The 19,967-nt window shown below is 36.0% G+C and overlaps 1 protein-coding gene across 13 annotated transcripts in view; it reads left to right on the forward strand.

Moving 5' to 3' along the window:
- SLC4A10 (solute carrier family 4 member 10) overlaps positions 1-19,967 on the forward strand; it is a 185,536-nt gene that overhangs the window by 139,227 nt on the left and 26,342 nt on the right. For 10 of the 13 annotated variants that reach the window (XM_031505429.2, XM_031505427.2, XM_031505428.2 and 7 more), the window contains 8 exons: positions 1,624-1,715; positions 5,328-5,485; positions 7,296-7,383; positions 7,869-8,015; positions 8,570-8,670; positions 10,048-10,222; positions 10,408-10,541; positions 11,743-11,988. In XM_031505429.2, coding sequence (XP_031361289.1) covers positions 1,624-1,715; positions 5,328-5,485; positions 7,296-7,383; positions 7,869-8,015; positions 8,570-8,670; positions 10,048-10,222; positions 10,408-10,541; positions 11,743-11,988 — 1,141 coding nt within the window. The remainder of the gene's footprint in view (positions 1-1,623; positions 1,716-5,327; positions 5,486-7,295; positions 7,384-7,868; positions 8,016-8,569; positions 8,671-10,047; positions 10,223-10,407; positions 10,542-11,742; positions 11,989-19,967) is intronic. The other 3 variants (XM_021528558.3, XM_021528554.3, XM_021528559.3) reach the window with 1 other exon arrangement.

Here is a 19,967-nt window from a genome sequence, read left to right on the forward strand (position 1 = left end):
ATGTACTACCTGATCAAGGTACACTATCTCTGTCTGTGCTGCCAGGATGCACAAATGAGTCTAAAACCTGTTTTGTGTCATGGCAGATTTGTCTAGTGGAAAATGACGCGTTGATTTTTCATGAAAACCAGCATTTTCCTTAAGCAAGTGTTTCAGCTGGGAATTCATGACCAGACTTAGGGTTCCTGGGTTGCTGAGCTGTGACAGAAACTGGGTACTTCAGCATTTTGGCAGTGGCTGAGGTGCTCTTGCAAGTGCCTGGTCCTGTCCAGGCTGGATCCTGCAAGTGCTCAGTGCAGGCTGGGATGGGGACGTGCCTGGGCTGCGGGTGAGTCCCAGCACTGTGAGGGGCCACACTGTGCCTCCTGGAATTGCCCAGACAATGTGCCTAGCTTAGGACTTCCTGACTGTCTTCAGCTTCAAATATCATGAACATATGGTCTTTGTTACTGTGCAAGTTTAGGTTGATTTTCACCAGAACCAATGTTTTCACATCATCATTTCTCAGTCATATGAGAGACTTTATTCGCTATGGAAACAAATATATGCTGGGCACGAGATGCTGACTCTGGGCCAGTTGGACTCCGTAGTTATTCCTGGGTATGTGTTAGGGCAGTAAGAGATAGCTGGCTCATATGTTTGGTACTTTCTCTTGTACTTTATTGTGGTGTTCAGAGCTGTGTGTGGCTTCTGACATGCCAGAGAGGGAGAAATAGTGAAAGCAAGCAGGGCATGGCCAGTGCCCCTGTGGGGTTTGTGCCCTGTGGTTTGTGCCATTGTACCAGCCCCACAGAGTGTGCACGGTGGGCTCTGGCCATGTGCTGGGGAAATGTTGGCTTTAAGTAAAAATATGCTTTATATGACATAAACTTGTTACTTGACTTCATTTTTTCTTTTTGAGCTTTTGTTGGCAAAATTCTGTTTGTCAAAAGACTTGCTCTTTGCTTCCACAAGACTGAGGTGCATTTAAACATTTCTCATCTTGAGATGTTTTTAAAATGTCTTTAAAATATTTTACTAAATCCTCGCTGGAATTTTTTTGAAAATGTGTTTACTGAAACATTTGTTTTATACATGTCCGTAATCACGTTTTTCAATACTGAGCTTATAAATCAGTTATTTTCCAATATATTTATTTTTATACCAGTTCACTTTTATGTTGTGTTTTGTAGTTGTTATAATCAGGACATACTTATACACATGAGTAACTTTGTAAAAATTTGTAATCCTATTTAAGTCAATGAGGATTACTTTTGTAGACAGATATTACCCAAAATTGGCAGCTCCTCAAATTATTTTCAAAAGCTATGTGAAGGCAGGACTTTCTCCAAATGTATATCTTTAGAATTGTATGCTTTAATTGGTATAGAAATTTTGTCTTCTAATATCTAACAGTATATTTTATATTTTCTAAATTACCTTGTCACTTTCCTAACCACACATGATGAATGTTCTGTCTTTTGAGAATGTGCTATTCTAAATAAGTTTTTAATTCAAACGCCATGTCTTGGTGGATCATATATCTATGACATGAAATGTATGTAGTGCTCTTATAATTATGTCACTGGATGTTGTTTTATTTATAGAACTGTTTGTATTCTGTAATAATGATACTTTTTTTAGCAGGTCAGGTTGTTTCCCCACAGGCTACTCCAGCCTGTATTGAAAACAAAAATGATGTGAGCAGAGAAAACAGCACTGTTGACTTCAGCAAGGTAAGTGTTCACTGATGGTGAAGACAGCTTCCTGACTATCAAATAGATATTTAAAATTAAATAAAATGAATCTATGTGAGTCAGGAGAAGTCAGTAACGTAGATTTTACTTTAGCATTGAATTTTTGTGTGCACTGCATTGCAGTTTCTGTATGATAAAACAGAAGCTTGCATTTTCTTTCTAAATTATATGTAAGAGGAAATCAGAGTTTAGGAGTACAGATAAATTTAATGCCATAGGTGTATATTTGTAGGGAAAATTTTACAAGTTAACAGAAAATTTTCTAAGTAGGAAAGTAATTTTAAATTCATATAATTCACATTTACCTCAGATTTTTACTTTCTGTAGAAGTGATGCATGAATGCAAACGATGCTTTTTATAACCTGAACTCGTGGATTCCAGATGTCTCAAACAGAATGTGTTTCTGTAAACCTATAACTTAATTCTTCTGCAAGCCAAGATCTTTCAGTACACTTTACAAAAGATGTTAACTGCTCAGTAGTGGAGATTGCAATGACAGTTCAATGTTAGATAGCAAAGAAAAGCAAACAGCTTTCCAGCTTTAATGTGAAGGAGAATCCTAATTTGTGTAAGAAGTCTGTATGTACCTAAGACAGTCACAATGGATGCAGATGACAGGCCTGACAGGGATAGATGACTTCAGCTGACACATTAATGCAACAAAGGTTGAGTAAGTGAAGAAAGGTGATTCAAACCAAAATTCTGAAGAACAGCACTTTGAGTCTGTTGAATTTTAATGTTAGTGCTGCTGAGCTAAAAGTAGAGTTATGTGATTGCTCCATCTGGTGCCAGACTTATTTCCTAGCAGCAGTAGCTATTTGCATCATTTGAATTTCTGACTGAACATTCCAGACTATGAATTGTATATGGCTGAAATAAGAGGGGAAACAGAGCTTTCTTTCAATGACAATGAGAAAAAAGGAGGCTGTCTGGGAATGTATTATGAAGCACATTTCTACAGAGGCTGCGAGAACATCTATAAACAGTGTCGGGTTGTTAAAAATTTAAAATTAATCCTTTAAACATATTTCAAACTAAAATTATAATGCTTTAAAAATTCAGGTACAATATCGATTTAATGATATTTATATTAAAGTCTTAAGTAAAATTAATTGTTTTTGCAAGTGTTCTAATATAAAGATATAAAATTCATAAAGGATATAAAATATGAATAAAATTATCTATTCAAAATTAAGCTATGCAGAAGTGAAGGGAATTACTTAAGTTTCAGTAGTCCTTTTCTTGAATGTTTCTCCAGTTGCTTTGAGTGCTGTAGGATCCAAATCCCAGGCACTTGTCTAACTGCAATTCTATTTGTATTAAAACAAGAATAGAAGCTGTATCATTTGATCCTTCACTCATTATTTTTGTAGTGCTGAAGCTTTGCTGATCAAAAGAGCTATTCCCATTTAAATTAGCTGGAATAAATCAACATTTCATCTTTTTCTAACCTCAACAATGACGGATGCCAACAAGGATGTCAGGCTTATGAAAGGATCAACTTTTTTTAGGAGGAATGAAATAACAGTAAAGGATTGTAATCTAATACCTTTCTTTTTGACTGAATTTAAATAGATCCATTTATCTTTTTGAAGATGCATAAGTGCCGTTTCCCCTTGAAACGTGCTATTGCAATAACTCCCAATGGTTATAATTGGAATTATATGCACAGATTGAGAGGAAAGTAGAGCAGTACACTAATTTTCTCTTGAGTATTGTGATTTCTTGCTCTAATTTTGTTCCAGATATTAAATTCATTTATCTTCTACAAAAAAATCACCTTTGACTACCCCACATATTCTCTCCTTGCTAATCTGTCTCCCTTGGGCTATATCTAATATTCCAAATTTGGAGTTGATTCAAAAAGCTGACTTCATCTGGGTACAGCATTGAGACTGTGTCGATTGTATTGGTATCTATCTATGAAAAATGTGAGACAGGCACTAAAAACTGTCTTGAGTGTTACTTCAGTAGCATGGAGAGATGGTTTTTGCTGTAAATGTGTCACTCCTCTTCCTCTGCTGCCACTACCAGGACTTGGTGTTCTCCGGGTGATGTGGAGCACCACTTTACCCCTTGTCTGAACAGAATGGGGGTGATGGTTTAAGAGCTTCAGCTGGCTCATTTCTACCTCTTATGCCAAAGATTGAAGGGAACATTAATTGCCCAGAGACACAAAATGTATAAAGAAACTGTACCCAAATCCCTTTTCTCAGCAACTTTCCTGTGCTCTGTATTTCTGAGACAAACCCCTGTCACACACTGACACAGTTTGGTCTTTCAAATACCATGTGAAGCAACTGACTGGTTCTGAATGCTGGTTGAACCTTAGTTATGTATTTAATCCTAAAGAGTTATTTTGTGATTTGAATGGGGAATAGAATTTACCTCACTTTCTCAATTTACCTTGAAAAGTACTTGGTCTCCAACCTTCCAGGTTGATCTGGTTCTTGTTTAGCTTAGTGAGATATTTAGTCATCTTTGTAGCTTAGGGAAGCATTAGATATCTCTTTGTGATCTCAGCAAACCAAGATTCATTACACAGGCAACTGTGTTATATCTGAATTCTGATTTAGTGCCAGAGCCATTTGCAAGAAAACAATTTTCTAAATATTACCAAAAACTATGCAAACTAGTACTGACAGATGGCTGTAAGATAGACATTAAAATGGTCCACTTTAACAGTTTATATTGGATTTGGTTGCTGTTGTTGTGTTTAGATTAATAAAAGGAAAGCAAATGACAAAATTAATGCATTTTGAAATGTAGACAATACTGGTGCATAATTAAATCAGACATACATTATATACTTTATTACTCCATGTCAGTCTTTGTTACAGAGTAAAGCCTAGAGTCACACAATACTACACAAATACCTTGAGCCTATGGTAGCAATGTCCTGATGAAACTGTGTCTCTGCTTTTCTTTCAACCTGCAAAAGTCAACATTGCTGCCTAAAATTCCAAACTTTTCTTCTGCATTGTTCTTTCCATTTGCTCTTGAGACTGTCAATGCTCATGATAGATTATTTTCTGTTACTTTCAGCAGTAGGGCAACTCTCTTCCATTAAATCTGAAAACAAAAATGTATCTCAGAGTAAAAAAGGGAAAATTGTGTGTACTGGAATCTAGTACACACAATTCTTCTCAGTGAGATAATAACTCAACAACTATGAACTGCAGATTACTGATTTCCAGAATTGTTAATTGTGGAAAAATAAGCTGTCTTAATTTCTTCTACTGTTATGATTGTTTTTAATTATTCATGCTCTTATGAGTATAGATAAAAAGCATTACTAGGCAATTAATCCTATATTCTTAAAATATTTTGAATTTGATTTGTTGTCTTTATAAATTAATTCTGCGATGCTTTGTTTCCAAGAAAACTTAGTCAAATAATTAATGTCTAGTTTGGTTTAGAGAAACATTTTTATTTAAAGAAAAATACTCAACAGACAAGAACAGTGGAACTGTATAACTGAAATACCCAAAGTTACAGTGCAGCAATCAGCAAGTGTCTGTCAAAAAAGCAGGGGGAAAAAATTTCCCTGTGAGGAACTTTTAAGCTGTAATTTAATATACTTTTTCCAGGTTGACCTACACTTCATGAAAAAGATACCACCTGGAGCTGAAGCATCGAACATCTTAGTTGGTGAGCTCGAGTTCCTGGACCGTGCTGTGGTGGCTTTTGTTAGGTTGTCTCCTGCAGTGCTGCTTACAGGACTGGCTGAAGTTCCAATTCCAACCAGGTACACTTGGGCTGATTTTGCTTCGTGTTTTCCTGAGTACCTTGTGGGGACAGGCTGATGGGACCCTCGGCTTTGCCATTTACTGAGTGAGGAATTTGGTTTGCTCTTTAACAAAGACATCTCTTGGCCTGCCGCTCCTGCTGTAAATGATGTGTGGGTAAATTCAGACACGTGCTAGTTTTGAGTACTGCACAGATGTAGAAATGTAGGTTATAACACACAGTTTATCCTATACAAACTGGTATTACTCCAGATGAAATATTTCACTAAGGTGAAATATTCAGCTTTGTAGAATATTTCATCTAGAACTGAAACTACTTGTGTGATACTGCATAATTATGCTAAAAAAAAAAATAAAGATGGAATTGAGAAAAGGAAAAAAGCAAAGTGTGTGATTTGGTTGACTAGGGATAGTGAGTGAATGGATGGAGAACATGCTGTAAATATATTTTTCAAAAATATTACTTCTTCAAAAATTTACTTTGCATGGTACCGAATGTGACTTTTAACCATAAATTTGTTTTAGATTAATTTTTTTCCAAGTTGAAACTTCTTCTGATGGAATACTTTTATTCTGAAAAATAATAATGAGGAATTAAAAAAAAAAAGTCTAAAATAGACCTTGTATTCAAATAGAAGGCATTGGGATAGATCTGTGGTTACATTGTGTCCTGCTGAGGTTAATTCAGATCAAAACTCCAAAGTGATTCTTCCATATCTGTGTTCAGTGACCTAAATATTATTGCAGAATTCCCCCCCTTTTTTAAAATTAATTTTCACATATGTTTGTACGCATATTTTGTCTTTCCCCTTCCCTCTTTTAGTTTCTGTGAAAGTAGAATTCCAACAGTAGGCAGTAACGTATTCCAGTTTGTGATAATCAGGACACTTGCATATGACACCCATGTTATGCTATGAAATGCAATGCTGAGACTCAGATCCTTTCTCCTAATCAGATAAACATTTTCTTTGAGAAGTACTTTGTAGTTACTTTGGATATTACTTTTTTGATGTTTTCCAGTTCTTGCATGTGTATAAGAAACACTGAGGGGAGTGAACTGGCTTTGGCAAAAGCTTTTCCTTTTAATTTCCCCCAGATTCCCACGAGGCAAAAAAAAAACCACCAAAAGGAAAATAACAGATTTCTTGATTTTTGGTCAAAATAAAAATAGCTACAAATTAGGACAATTAAATGTTTCTGCAAAAATTTGTATGTAAAAAAAAAAACAAAAAAAAAAAACAAAACAGTAATACACATCAAAATATTGTCTTTTGCATTTTAGCAAAACTGAGAATTTTAGTTAGTTCATTTGAACAAATCCTCTGCCTTTTATAGAACTTTACTTGCCTACAGCCTCAAGTAGAGGCTGTCCAGAGCCTTAATGGGAGTGAAAATGATATAAAAATTATTTTTATTTGGGTTAATTTAACTTCTCCAATATTGCAATAATTTATGTAACCATAACCATTTTGTTGAATTAACAGAATTAAATAAATTAATGTGTTCTGTACGTAGATTAGAATTGCATGCATTTATTATGTAAGTTAAGGTTTGTTATGTAAGGAGGTTTTGGTAGCCTCAATCAAGACTGACGGTTAAGCTTATGATATATTTTTGGAAGCTATTTTCACATTCTTTTTCTAAGCAATGCTTCATGTTTAAATGCATGTGTGAGGATCTTGAAGGAGATTATATATAGTGTTTATCTGAGAGATTCTTCTAGTGCACATTTTAGATAAATATTTCTGTAATATTTATATTTCAACCATTTATGCTTTACAATTTATCAAATCTACTTTTAATTTGCAGATTTTTGTTTATTCTTCTTGGACCACTGGGTAAAGGCCAACAATACCATGAGATTGGGAGATCAATTGCAACACTAATGACGGATGAGGTATTTTTATTCATGGTTCAGTTTTGTACTGACTGAAGAGGTGTAATAGGGAATCTCCAATCCTTCAGAGGAATTGTGGCTAATCATTCTGGTGATGACAAGGAGCATTCTAGCTCATTTCATGATCTGTGACAGCCCAGATTATGCTGCTGTAAGGGGATAACAAATGAGAAACAATATTCATAAGTGAAGATGTCTTCACCAGTAAGGTTCCATTTTACACAGTTGCTCTCCAGTGGATTTAACTTAGTTTAAACTGCAAAATCTCTAGAATATTTAGCAGCCATAAGGATCTTTTTCTGTAGCAGCTGGAATTTCTATGAGAACTCTATACCCCAAGCTATTTTCAGTTGTAGCTGAGATTGTTTGCTCAGTGAGAACTTTACAAAGTGTGTTCTATTTCAGAGAAGTGGGGCCATTATTTTAGAGAGAGTTCCTTTTTCCATCTCTCTTTCCTCCCACACACACTTCTTAATTTTTCACAGGTATTCCATGATGTTGCTTACAAAGCAAAGGACCGCAATGACTTGGTGTCTGGAATTGATGAGTTTCTTGATCAGGTTACTGTTCTCCCTCCTGGAGAGTGGGACCCAACAATTCGAATAGAACCACCTAAAAATGTTCCCTCTCAGGTTTGTACAGTGTAAAATTCAGACACTTTTAAGAGTTGTTACGAATTTTTATTATGTAGATTTAAGTCTCATTAATTTAGCATTTAGCAGAGTCGCTATGTGTTGCATAGCTCTCTTTTTATCTTAGGTTAATTTTCTCTAGAAGAACCCTTGACGTACAAGCATACAGTATAGTGATGACATTTCGTTAAGTCCAATACTAGTTCTCTCCTGAGTAAATACAGGCAGTTCTAAGTGGTCTTAAACATCCTTGATTATTCCAAATAGCCATGGTTTTGTCCTAATAATTTGCTTTTGTCCTAAGCCTATTGCAAGAATTGATCCAGGCTTGTTACTCTTTAAAATGTTTATAATACAAGATTTTTTGTGATCAATTGTTTAAATTTCAAAGAAACACAATTCTTTTTAGTTTTAACTGGCAAGAGAACTCCTTTACAGTTTATGAGGAGGTTATGTTGATGAATTTTAAAATGAAATTTTTATGTTTAAGCTTTTAACTTTCAGAGCCTGTTTTGTTACTAAAACCCACGAGAAATATCTTTTCCTTCTGGTAGGAGAAGCGCAAGATCCCAGGAGTGCCAAATGGAACTGCAGCCCATGGGGAAGCAGAGCATCCTGGAGGACACTCTGGACCAGAACTGCAACGCACTGGAAAGTTAGTGAAAACGCATTCAAACAGTTCATAGTGACGTTCAAAGGAATCACAAGGGTCTGGTTCTCTCAGAAGTGTTTTGGTGCATGATTTCTTTCAGGCATTTGTCCTGATTTGTATGTGCCTTGTAGCTGAGGAGGACAACACCTACTCGTCTGCACAGAGCAGGAGAGGGCAAGAGGGTTTGAGTTTTCTCATTGTATTTATTGCAAGCTCCTTTCTCTGATATTTACAAGGCCAGACCTTTCTTAAGCTTGATTAATGTTTCTTGGTTTAGCATAGGATGAAGGAGAACTTGGTATAGTGTTGTGCAGCTTATTATGAATACTTTCAGCTACCTTGTAGTTGAAGTTTCTGGGTTGTGCAGCTCTAGCGTTTCTTTTTTACCACAGTAAGCCATGATATGTCCAGATGAGGCTGTGGTTACCCTGGTGGCTGCAGTATACAGAATGAAGAATTTTCCCCAAGGAATACTTGTTTTCTCTCATCTAATATGGTGTGGTGTAAGTGCATCAGCTGTCAATGGCTGCTTTAATGCAGTGTAGTTGTTACATATAGATGTTTCTTTTACTTTGCTGCCTCCTGATATTTAAATATTGTTCCTACCTTTAGCATAAAGCTAAAGATTCAGCTGCAGTGCTGGTGTACACTGGGGCAGGGGAGGTGATGGCCAGTCTGGCTGGAAGTTGTTCACTCACCAGAGAATCTGCCAATTGACAGCTTGAAAGATTGTTTTAATATTTAGGAGGTAGTTGCACTAAACCTTCTTTTTTACCTCAGCAGCATCTGATACATTGTGTGCCTGTGAGGAAAAGAGCATTGTGGGGTTATTTACTTTAGCTGTATGGTATTTTGTAAGGGACCGTCTGTTCCTAAATATTTGATTATACTTGACACAGTGTAAATGACTAAAGATGACAGTTCTTGTCCTTGAAAAATGGTAGCGTATATTCATTTCTATCATCAAGTGTATTTAGAACAGGTTGTCAAATAAAGAATGTGAAGCTCTATATATGAATATGTGGGCAAATAGGAACTCTCTGATTAAACAAATGTAAAGAATTATTTTATATAATAAGCAGCTTGATTTAGTGCATGGGTACAAGCAACTGTTCACAACTTTGGTGTCTGGATGATTAGTTGAAGAATTTATAAAAGAGACATGGAAATTAATTTGTTTTAAAACCACAATAATTTCCTGGTTGAAGTTACAATGACAGGTTTCCTATAAACTTATTTTTTTATGAAGGGTGAAACATAAGAGTATGTATCATTTGATCAAGGAACCATAGCTTCTCTCCAGTGTGGTTGAAACAATATTGTAGAAGAAAGTTTTGTGTGCCACCTTAATTAATTTGAGCTCTTCTATGTTTTCTTTAGATTTTTTGGAGGATTAATATTAGATATCAAACGAAAAGCTCCCTTCTTCTGGAGTGACTTCAGGGATGCTCTCAGTTTGCAGTGTCTGGCATCATTTTTGTTTCTCTACTGTGCTTGCATGTCTCCTGTCATCACATTCGGTGGTCTGCTGGGAGAAGCAACTGAAGGTCGTATAGTATGTGTTAAATCTGAACTTTTAAAACAAACTTACATTCCTAGTTTTGTGGTTAGTATTTCCTTACTGTTGCATGAATCACCTTTATATATTGGTGTTTCAATGTTTAGAAGGCTACGGACTAAGCCATTGCAAAAAGAACCTGTTTGAAAATTTATGGACACTTCTCTCTGTATCACATTCAGAGTGCAATAGAATCGCTGTTTGGAGCATCCATGACTGGAATTGCCTACTCTCTTTTTGGTGGACAGCCTCTCACTATACTTGGCAGCACAGGACCAGTTTTAGTGTTTGAGAAGATCTTATTCAAATTTTGCAAGTAAGTGAAGCTCATGATATTCCTCATCCTTCATTTGTTGCTAGGTAAAAGTAGAGACACCTGTCCCAAATTTGAAATCCTAAGCAATGCACTGTGAAATAAATTGTTGCCTTTATCATGTTCCAGAGCCTAAAAATTATGCATGAATTCATAACACAGAAAGGTGAATTTTCTTAAATTTTGGGCTTTTGTTGCTTTTAAACTCTCCTCCCTTCTTCCCCCTTCCTTCGGCTGTTTTGAAGGGAATGACAGCTTCAGGATGTTTGTGGGGATTTTTTTGTTGGTGGTGGTTTTTTTTTTTTTTTTTTTTTTTTTTAAATTTTATCATTCTCCACTCTGAGACAATATGTTTAAGGCACTGGTTTATCTCACCCCTAACTTGAAAGGTGTTGCCTCTCACCAAGAAAGTGCACACAGTACTTTCTTGATGAGTACCAAGTGTACTCTTCAAGAAAGTGGTACCACTAGCAGAAGTGGTACCCTCTTTCAATAGTCACTAATACAGACCATGCCATGCCATCACCCAGACAGAGAGGGGGTGAAGTGTCATGCCACAAGAGCCACATTTAGGCTACTGCACTGTACTTGACATGTCTCTGCCACAGTGTGGGTAAAAATTATGTCTCCATTTGGAAGCTATCATGCTTCTCTGCCATCCAGTCTGCTTTTCTGCTTCACTGCTGTGACAGGGACTTCTGTACCAGGATCTCCTGCACAACACAGATAGGAAACCCTGCTTAGCACTCAAATTTTCTCGCACCTTCAGACAGACCTTTCAGTTTGCTGTGGTAATGTCACACGGTGTGTTTGCAGCTCTATTATCATATGCAGTAAGCTTACAGAATTTTGATGAAAGTTGTTATAGCTACTCTTTCACAGCTTAAAAAGAAATTGACAGGTGTTGGCTGTTCACAAAGCAGGAGAAGGAATAAAGAGTGAGTGGACCTTATACACTTTGTGTGTGACTACTCTCAAAGCTGCTCATGTGATTACTTTAATAGAGCTAGAGCTCTTTGTGTCCTGTTAACTGGGGGAAGAGCTCTGGTCAGGAGGTTACTTGATAGGATCTTTTGTTCACATTAAGTACGTAATCCGTGATTCAGACGGTCCACAAAAAGGAAATTTTGGAACTGCCTTGTCTCCATTTACTGTGGCTGGACAAAAGGTTAAGTGAGTTGTTTTTTTTTCCCCTTCTTTTTAGAGAGTATGGGTTGTCATACCTTTCTCTGAGAGCCAGCATTGGGCTGTGGACTGCAATCCTGTGCATCATTCTTGTTGCAACTGATGCAAGCTCCCTAGTCTGCTACATTACCCGGTTTACTGAAGAAGCCTTTGCTTCTCTTATCTGCATCATTTTCATTTATGAGGCCTTAGAGAAGCTGTTTCATCTCAGTGAGACGTATCCAATCAACATGCATAATAATCTGGAGCTGCTGACAAAGTACTCGTAAGTAAGATTTTTTGTGTTAAACTGTTAGAGGATTTTTTCCATAGGTTGTTTTCTCTGCAGGGAGCACAGCAGGAAAAAGTTTGCACTAGTTGTAGCAGGTGGAAGCTACTCAGTCATTATGCTGTCTTATGGAAGTAGTAATTACTGGGGAGATCTGTACAAGAAGGACACACTTACTTAAGATAAATAAAAAATATATTTCCTCCAATATATTTGAGGTTGGGAAAAGCTTCAGCATAATGAACCTGTAAATCCTAGAATTAAAAATAGTACTTAAAGGGACCTTGGTTTTAAGTCTCTATTAATTTTTATTTAATGAGACTTAATTCATGGTCTCTTCCTTTAACCTTGTACTTAAAATTTATAATCTTTAAATGGCAACAGGATATTCAGGTAATGTTTGTATATCTTATCTATCTTGTTTTGTTTTGTGTTTTTCCCAAATTGAAATACTCACCTTTCTATAAGGTTGTAAGTGGATGTACCTCCTTTATTTTCACCTTTCTGGCATTTAGGTCCGAGCTTAATTTACAAGAGCTGAAGTAGATTTGGAATTGTTACATGCACCTCAGTAGCTCATAATCAATTTGTTCTTAATACTAAGATTTTTAATCTAGCTCCATTTAAACAGCTTTACTTTATTGTGAAGTTAAAATAGGTACAAATTTACTTCGGGAATAAAAAAAGTTAATTGCTTTTATCAGTATTGTTTCATTGAGAAGTAAACCCTCATAGACCTGTTTCTGTGATACGAGAATGAAAATGTTCTAGTAAAGGACAAGATCCTAGTCTGCCCTGAGGCCAGTTAAGCTTGGTCACATCAGTAAATAAAATCTAATTAAAAAGCATTTTCAATGAAAATCCCTCTCCAAAAATGTCTTTATCATTTCACTGAACCCATTTGAACCCTCTGCATGAGCTGGGTGGGGCCCTAAAGCAACTGTGCTTGAACAGTGCCACATCTTCTGTTCACTGGAAAAACAGGAGTGTCTCAACCAAATGTCTCATTTGCATTTTAAGCTGGGAAAAACAGAACACAGCAACAGAGAAAACATTTGAGCTTTGTGTATATTATCACTAGAAAAATAGTTAGCAAATCCTGAATCTGAGCATTTTATACCTTAATACATGGAACAAGTTAGAGAAACTATAGTTCTGCCGTGACATACTCTCATCATGCTGAAAATGTTATTATTCCTCTCTAATAGTTTAGTCAGTAGACAAAGGAACATTAATTTGAAGAGAAAGCAACAGACATCAAGACCATGCATGCAGTTGAGGTTATATCCTCTTACATAACTTTACTCACCTTCTATGAAGTAGGTATTTTACTCTGAAGATCTTCATATAGCAGTCTTGGCAGATTTTTTTCTTTTCTTTACCACTGCAAAGTAATTGTCTCAAAGGGAAAAAAAACATGATGTCCTCCTATTGTTTTGAAAATCAGATGTTGAAATGCTATACAAAGACAAAAAATTATTTAGCAAACATTTACCAGGTGCAGCTGAGATATTAAAATATGTCATGGAAAGCATGAACAGAAATGGAAACATGAGTTCCTGGGTAACTGTATTAATGGTTAGCTGAATCCCATAATATTGCTGGAGATTTCAGAGAAATGAGTTTAACAGTCCTGCTTGTAGGGGTACAGTCATAGTTATGTCTATATTTTGTCAGTATAATATAATCCTTGTGTTAATCAATAAATGTTGTTTGTTTTCATTAGAACACCATTCAATAACCAGAATCCCAGACTGGTTTTTGAAGGGTGGTGTTTTAATGCTGCCTGCTCTTGGTAACTGAGCAATGAATGTAAAATGTGCAGTACACACAGAGTGGTAAAAGAGCAGCTTTTGTCATGCTCCAGTTACACCTATTGACCTGTACTGCCTACAGTGTTGGAATACCAGCACAACAGTTTTAGATTTTTCAAACACAACTCCTGAAAGATAAGTGTCTTCCAGATGTTTGGAAGAAAGATTTCACCACTGCCTGGTATTTTCAAACACATATATCAGAATTATTTGATATCACTGTTATCAAACTTATTTGATATACTATTTTTGTAGTTATTTGAGTTTATTATTTCATACCTATATTTCCAGTTATTCTTTCACTCTGTGTAGATAGCAAAAATAGATTGCCTTTTAAACTCTTGTATTAAATCTCACATTTGGCACTTATACAGTATATCTTCTACTTGCAGTATGTTCCTGTTTATTATCAATCATGCCTGCAGCAACTGACCCCACTAATAGCAAAATGCCTAGCTGTAGACATATAGGTCTTATGGGATGGGACTTAATTTTTTTTAGCTTTGAAACAGATTTTTAGAAATGGCAGTGTACTGGCAATCAATGGATGTTGATTACCTTGTAAGAGCATATCTGCTGCTATCCAAGGATCTGAACATAGCAAAAGGCTAATTCCAGCCTCTCCTGTTCTCTCCATTCCTTTCTCTTTCATCTGAGATTTCTTAGTTATTCAGAACCAATCCCAAAGATTGGGAGAATTGAAAGATGTGGTCAGTTGCAACAAATCTACATCAGGTGCCCAAATCAGATTTCACAGCAGACTTGATGGAACCTGAACTCTGTGGGCTTGCTGTGCAAATGTGCACATATTAGTGTTACTCTGTCCAGATCCAGTGGCCTTTTGCCCAGAAGGTGAGATGTCACAATTTTCATCCCCATGGGATCATCACAAGACATTTCAAGTACTCAGTCTCTGCTCAAATGTCTGTACATGACTCAGTTCTGGAAAGATAAGAAACTAAAAGATGGATAAACATGAAAGTTTACTCAAAATAAAAATCTCTCTTTTGTGTAGTTGAAGTTGGGAAATACTGATTTTGCAAGGAATTAGCTTTTCCTGCAGCATCTGATTCCAATCCTTCTACTTGTAGCTTAAATGGGTAACAAACTTGAGCTGAATCTGGTCCTGTCCTTAAAGGACCAGCATACTCTGTTACAGAAGCTAATTAGTATCTGCTGTTTTGCTAATTAAAACAGCTGTTTGCATTTTCCTCTTTGGGGATTTTAAAGACAAGTTTTTAATTGTTAGTAAAGCCTTGGCAGGTCTTTAATTAGCCGTGGGTGATCTTCAAAAAGTTGAGCAACTCATTTCTCTTTGAATGCTCAACCAAAGCTTATGTAAAACTTTATCTTGGATCTGTAATTCTATGCTAGAAAACTTGGGTTACATTGTAAAATTTCTGTGTTTTCTGTTGCCCACTCAGAAAGTTCAGAACACTGAATATATTTGAAATTTTTAGGGTACGCTTGTGGCCCAGCTGTCTGTTTTTCTCCCATGGGTTTTTTCTGAGGATGCTCTGATGTCCACAGGTAGTCTGTCCACATGCCAGTATTGTTCCTTTGCCCTGGTGAAGACATGAGTTTGACCCAGAAAAAGTCATTGGCATTCTGTTATTGCTCTCTTTGGAGTACTAGAAAGACAAAGAAAACAGTAATTTTAAATGGTTGGAGATTCAACCAAATTGAAACCATATTTCAAGTAAGAAAGACAAGTCATTCTGTATTTTTGGTGGCCTTGAATTCTGTTACAAACAGTCTCTGTTGCAGAAACTTGATGTAAAAGACTGCACTGCATGCATCTCTTATATTTGAGAGTACAGGAGTCATTACTAATATTTGCCATAATACACCTTAGAAGACTAGGGGAAGAATATTCAGAACAGTTGGGATTTTTTTTTTTAGTTTTCAATCAAGCACACCAAAATATTTGAAAATGGACTGTAAGTCCTCCTAAAAGATTTCCTAATAATTGCATTTAGCTTTTTAGCATTTTAAGTAGAAAATAGGTTTTGAGGTTGTTACTGAATTCTACCTCAAAATGACAAATGTATCTTTTTGCATGATCTAATTAATGTAAAACTAGACATGATGCACTTTTTACTAATTTTTAAATTTTATTTTTTACTCTGTATTTAAATACGTGATCTACTTACAGGCAAATCCATTCAGCATTTATATATAACTTTTGCCTAAAACACCATATTTTTGATATGGATGATAAAGATTAAGGCATTTAAGTGATAAATCAAATGAAGGAGAAAGATAACCTGATTTTCAGTGTAGTACTGTGCTGTATTTTCTTATTTTTAAGCTGTTATTGTTCTGAAGGAACTTGAATATAGTAGCTACATTGTTTATTAAATTAAATACAAATACTTCTTGATCAGAGTTTTCTTTCCCTTTTTTTATGTGACCTTTTTGTATTTGTCATGCCATTAGCATTTGAAGGTTGGCATAGCAACTCTCTTATTTCTGCACTCTCCTCCTCCTGTTTTTTTCCTACCCTGGTAGCAAATATATCTCCAGTCAGTGAAACCTGTCTGGAACACTGATGCACATCAGTTTTGAAGTGTATATTTAAATGTTATTTTTGCTAGGAAAAGAGAACCCCATGTTGGAGCAGATAAGCCTCCCTTTTTAAAAAGGAAAACAGAATAAATATTGTGGATGAAAGGAATGTGATTTAGAAAGCAATCCAGTATTTTTTAAAATACAAGCATTTTAAGATAGTTATCTTAGAATACAGAAGTTCAGTTATTTCTCAGGGTGAGGTTGCTTAGTTGCTTAGATCTTTATATATATTTTTGCTATATAAAGACATTTTATATACCTTTTTGGTTTTTATTAATTATTTTTTCAAAGTGATGAATTCATGTTGTTTTAATAATTCTTTACCAGAAGTTACTCAATTATTAACAGATTACATTGAATAATTTTAAAGTGATTTCTTGGCATAGTAATATGCATATTGCAATCTGTCTTGGTATTGACATGCACTTAAGCATTAGGAGTAGAAAATCCCACTCTGATGTAATTAGGGAGCCAAGATCATGTCAATCTCAGCATCATTCCAGGCTATAGAAACTATTGCTTCTAGAAGGCATAGTGAAGATTAGTTTTGTGCATACTGATGTTTGCACAAGCAAGTTTTAAATCTTCCATTATCGATATAAATTAATCCAAATATATCATTATTGGATGCAAATTAGGTTGGTTTATACCCTGTATCCCTTAAGCTGCAGGTGGAATGAGAAAAGCCAGTGATGAGATGAGCACAGTATTGCTCTTTATGGTCCCAGGCATGTAAATGAATTTCAATTCCTGTAATTATTTCTTTAAGGTTAGATAAGAATATAGATTTTCTGTTTCCCTTCTTTATAGTTTTTTTCCTACAGTTAAGTAACTGTGCCATATACTGTGTGTCCTTTCCTAAGAATACCCCTCTTCTTCCCAGAACCATGCTAGTGCCATCACTGAGTTTAACTGCTGGTTCCTTTTTGCTTCTTGACAAACCTTGGAATCCAGGCTTTCTTTTTCTTTATTCTATTTTTGCCAGGACTTCTCTGTGCTTGCCCAACTCAGCTGATTGTCTCTTTCTCCTTCATTTGAAGGCAGAGAGTGCCTACCTTGTTTTGGTCTTTCCTACTACTCATCCCCTCCACTTTGGAAATAGATCTTGTTAAGCAATTCTCCACAGCATTCAGTTTGTAGATGAGAGCTGGTCTACACAATGCCTTCAAAATCTATGAAGGCTTACATAAAATCTGTGGGTGTTTTTTTACAGTACTTTTATTCGTATTGATGCACTCCACCTGCATAGTTGAAACTCAAGCTGACCATATAGCACTGCAATGTATTGCAGTAATTATTTCGGTACCAGCATTATACTGAACTTCTTCTCCTCAAGTGTATGCGCTCTTAACTTTGGAAGCAGGTTGAAGTGACATCCTAGAAATATTTCACAGTGAAAGCTTTTGGATAAATTGTCAATATCCCCTAGAGTTGCACTGCTTTTCTGCACAGGAGTGCCTGTCTATGGCAGTTACATACCATAGTGCTGCTGCAAATGTACGGACTGCATACTGCACCAGATAGCTAATAAAACCCAACCTTTGAGGTTAATAAAGCTACAATATGATTATAAATCTGTTTTCTAGACTTTCCCTTTGGGAAAAAAACAATTTTCTTCTAGATGTGCTATCCAAAATGACATGATTCTTTGAGATTTCTTCAGGCTAACATCAGTTCCCCTTCTCAGATTTATCTTTGTTTCTCCATGAAGCTATTGTACTGCTGAGTGCATTGTTTAGAGCTTTTCTTTTTTCCTCCTAAACTTAACCAACTAAACTATACAGACTTGTAACCTGAGAGAATATATTTGGATGCCTACTGATGTTTGTGACTGTCAGAGATGGGCCATATAACAGTGGTCATAATTCAGGATGGCAGATCTCATAAATAAATGAAGAAAAAAATCTTGTCTTGCTATGACAGCTGTGCTGTGAAAGAGTTTCATGATACTGAGAATAGAATTTAACTGACAAGTCCATTTTCCATCACTATTAATTATTTTGTTTCCAGTCTTTTCTCCATTGAGCCTTTGATTTAGTTGTTATGAAGGTTGGCACAAGAAGGAATATATGGTAAATAAAATGCCAGGGTATTGTATGCAGGTATTGTAGGTATGAGAAATCAGAGAAGATATCATTTTATGATACTGTTGTTGTCCTCTTCCCATAGAACTTGTTAGACAAACAGAAGGATTCTGTGAATGCCCGTAATTCCCATGAAAATGGTGTTATTTGGAGAAAGCCTAAACATGCATAGCATAGTGCTATTAATATACTTCAGCCTTGTAAAGGCAACGTAAAGAATACCGACATATATACCTTACTTTAAAAACAAACCTAGTGATGTTGTCTTCCATTTCATACTTCATCTTCCTCTGTTATGTGATCAGTGCACAGCATGCTCAGAGCATCCTCTGTGCTAAGGGAAAACCTTCCTACTCATACTACCAAATATGTGCTCTGATATTCAGTGAGACATATTGTTTAAACAAGCACATTTTGCAACTTATTTGTCATACTTGCCTGCAGTTTTTGAAGTATTATAAATATTCATATTGAGCAAATCTCATTTTCAGGGTGTCTTAAGTGAGCCAGAAAGGCATTTTTCCCTTCGAGGAAGGGGAAATGGTATATTGACTAATCAGGAAGAAGCTGCAGTTGCATCTTTTATAGCTCATATCCTTATCTAGTATAAATAAGTGGAGCTTACCATATGTAAATTCTGGAAAAATAAGAGATCCAAACCAGTGCCTGTTGACTTTTATAAAATCATCCATACTAAGTGCCTCCTAGTCTTGAAAACCTGCTACTGAAAAATGGCAGCTACTGAGGGATGAATGGCCATGGGGCTTTCAAAGGGACCTGCACCCTTTAAGTGTGGTTTATTTACTTGCAAAAACACTGTCTGAGGCTCTTTTTTGAAGCTGGACTGCCACCATGCTACATTAAGGTCTGTGTGGGGAGCAGAGCATGCATGACAGAGTAAAGTGAAGAAAATTGTGAAGAAGCTGAAGAATCAGGAGTAAGAGGTGAATGTTGTAAGGATTGCAAGGACTAGACTGAGCTTAATTTGAATTGAACAAATAAACATAGGTAATAAGTTTCTTGTTTTGCAGTTAACAGAAAATTACAGTCAGGATGAAAGTGGTTTTAGTACAGATCCTTTTACCTGATTAGTTGTTGAACAGCCATGATATTTATGTTTTATTGCTAATCTAAAAAGGAGGGGGAAAATATTCCCCAACTTGACATAAAAAGTGACAGGTTTTTAGTTTGCTAGCTAATATTCCCTTTCCCATAGTCCAGAGAAAGAGGGATCATACAGACAGTCTTTTTGGTGCTATTAAGGATAGTGATAACTGGTCCTTTTGTGGAACAAAGATCACTACTAGTTTTCTGAGATTTCATGAAGCTTCTGTCAGACCCTAGCCTTGCTCTCTGAAAACAGGACAAGTTGTAGATGTTGCATGCAGTGAAGTTAGGATGGCTGCCTCTAATTAATGAAAAAAATTGAGACTTACAAACCAAAGCCTAAAACATCTAATAAATTGTGGGGAGTTGGGGGGGGGACAAAGAAGTGAAGTGGGGAGTG

This window comes from Lonchura striata, chromosome 8 (genome assembly GCF_046129695.1).
Source record: "Lonchura striata isolate bLonStr1 chromosome 8, bLonStr1.mat, whole genome shotgun sequence".
Taxonomy (NCBI): domain Eukaryota; kingdom Metazoa; phylum Chordata; class Aves; order Passeriformes; family Estrildidae; genus Lonchura; species Lonchura striata.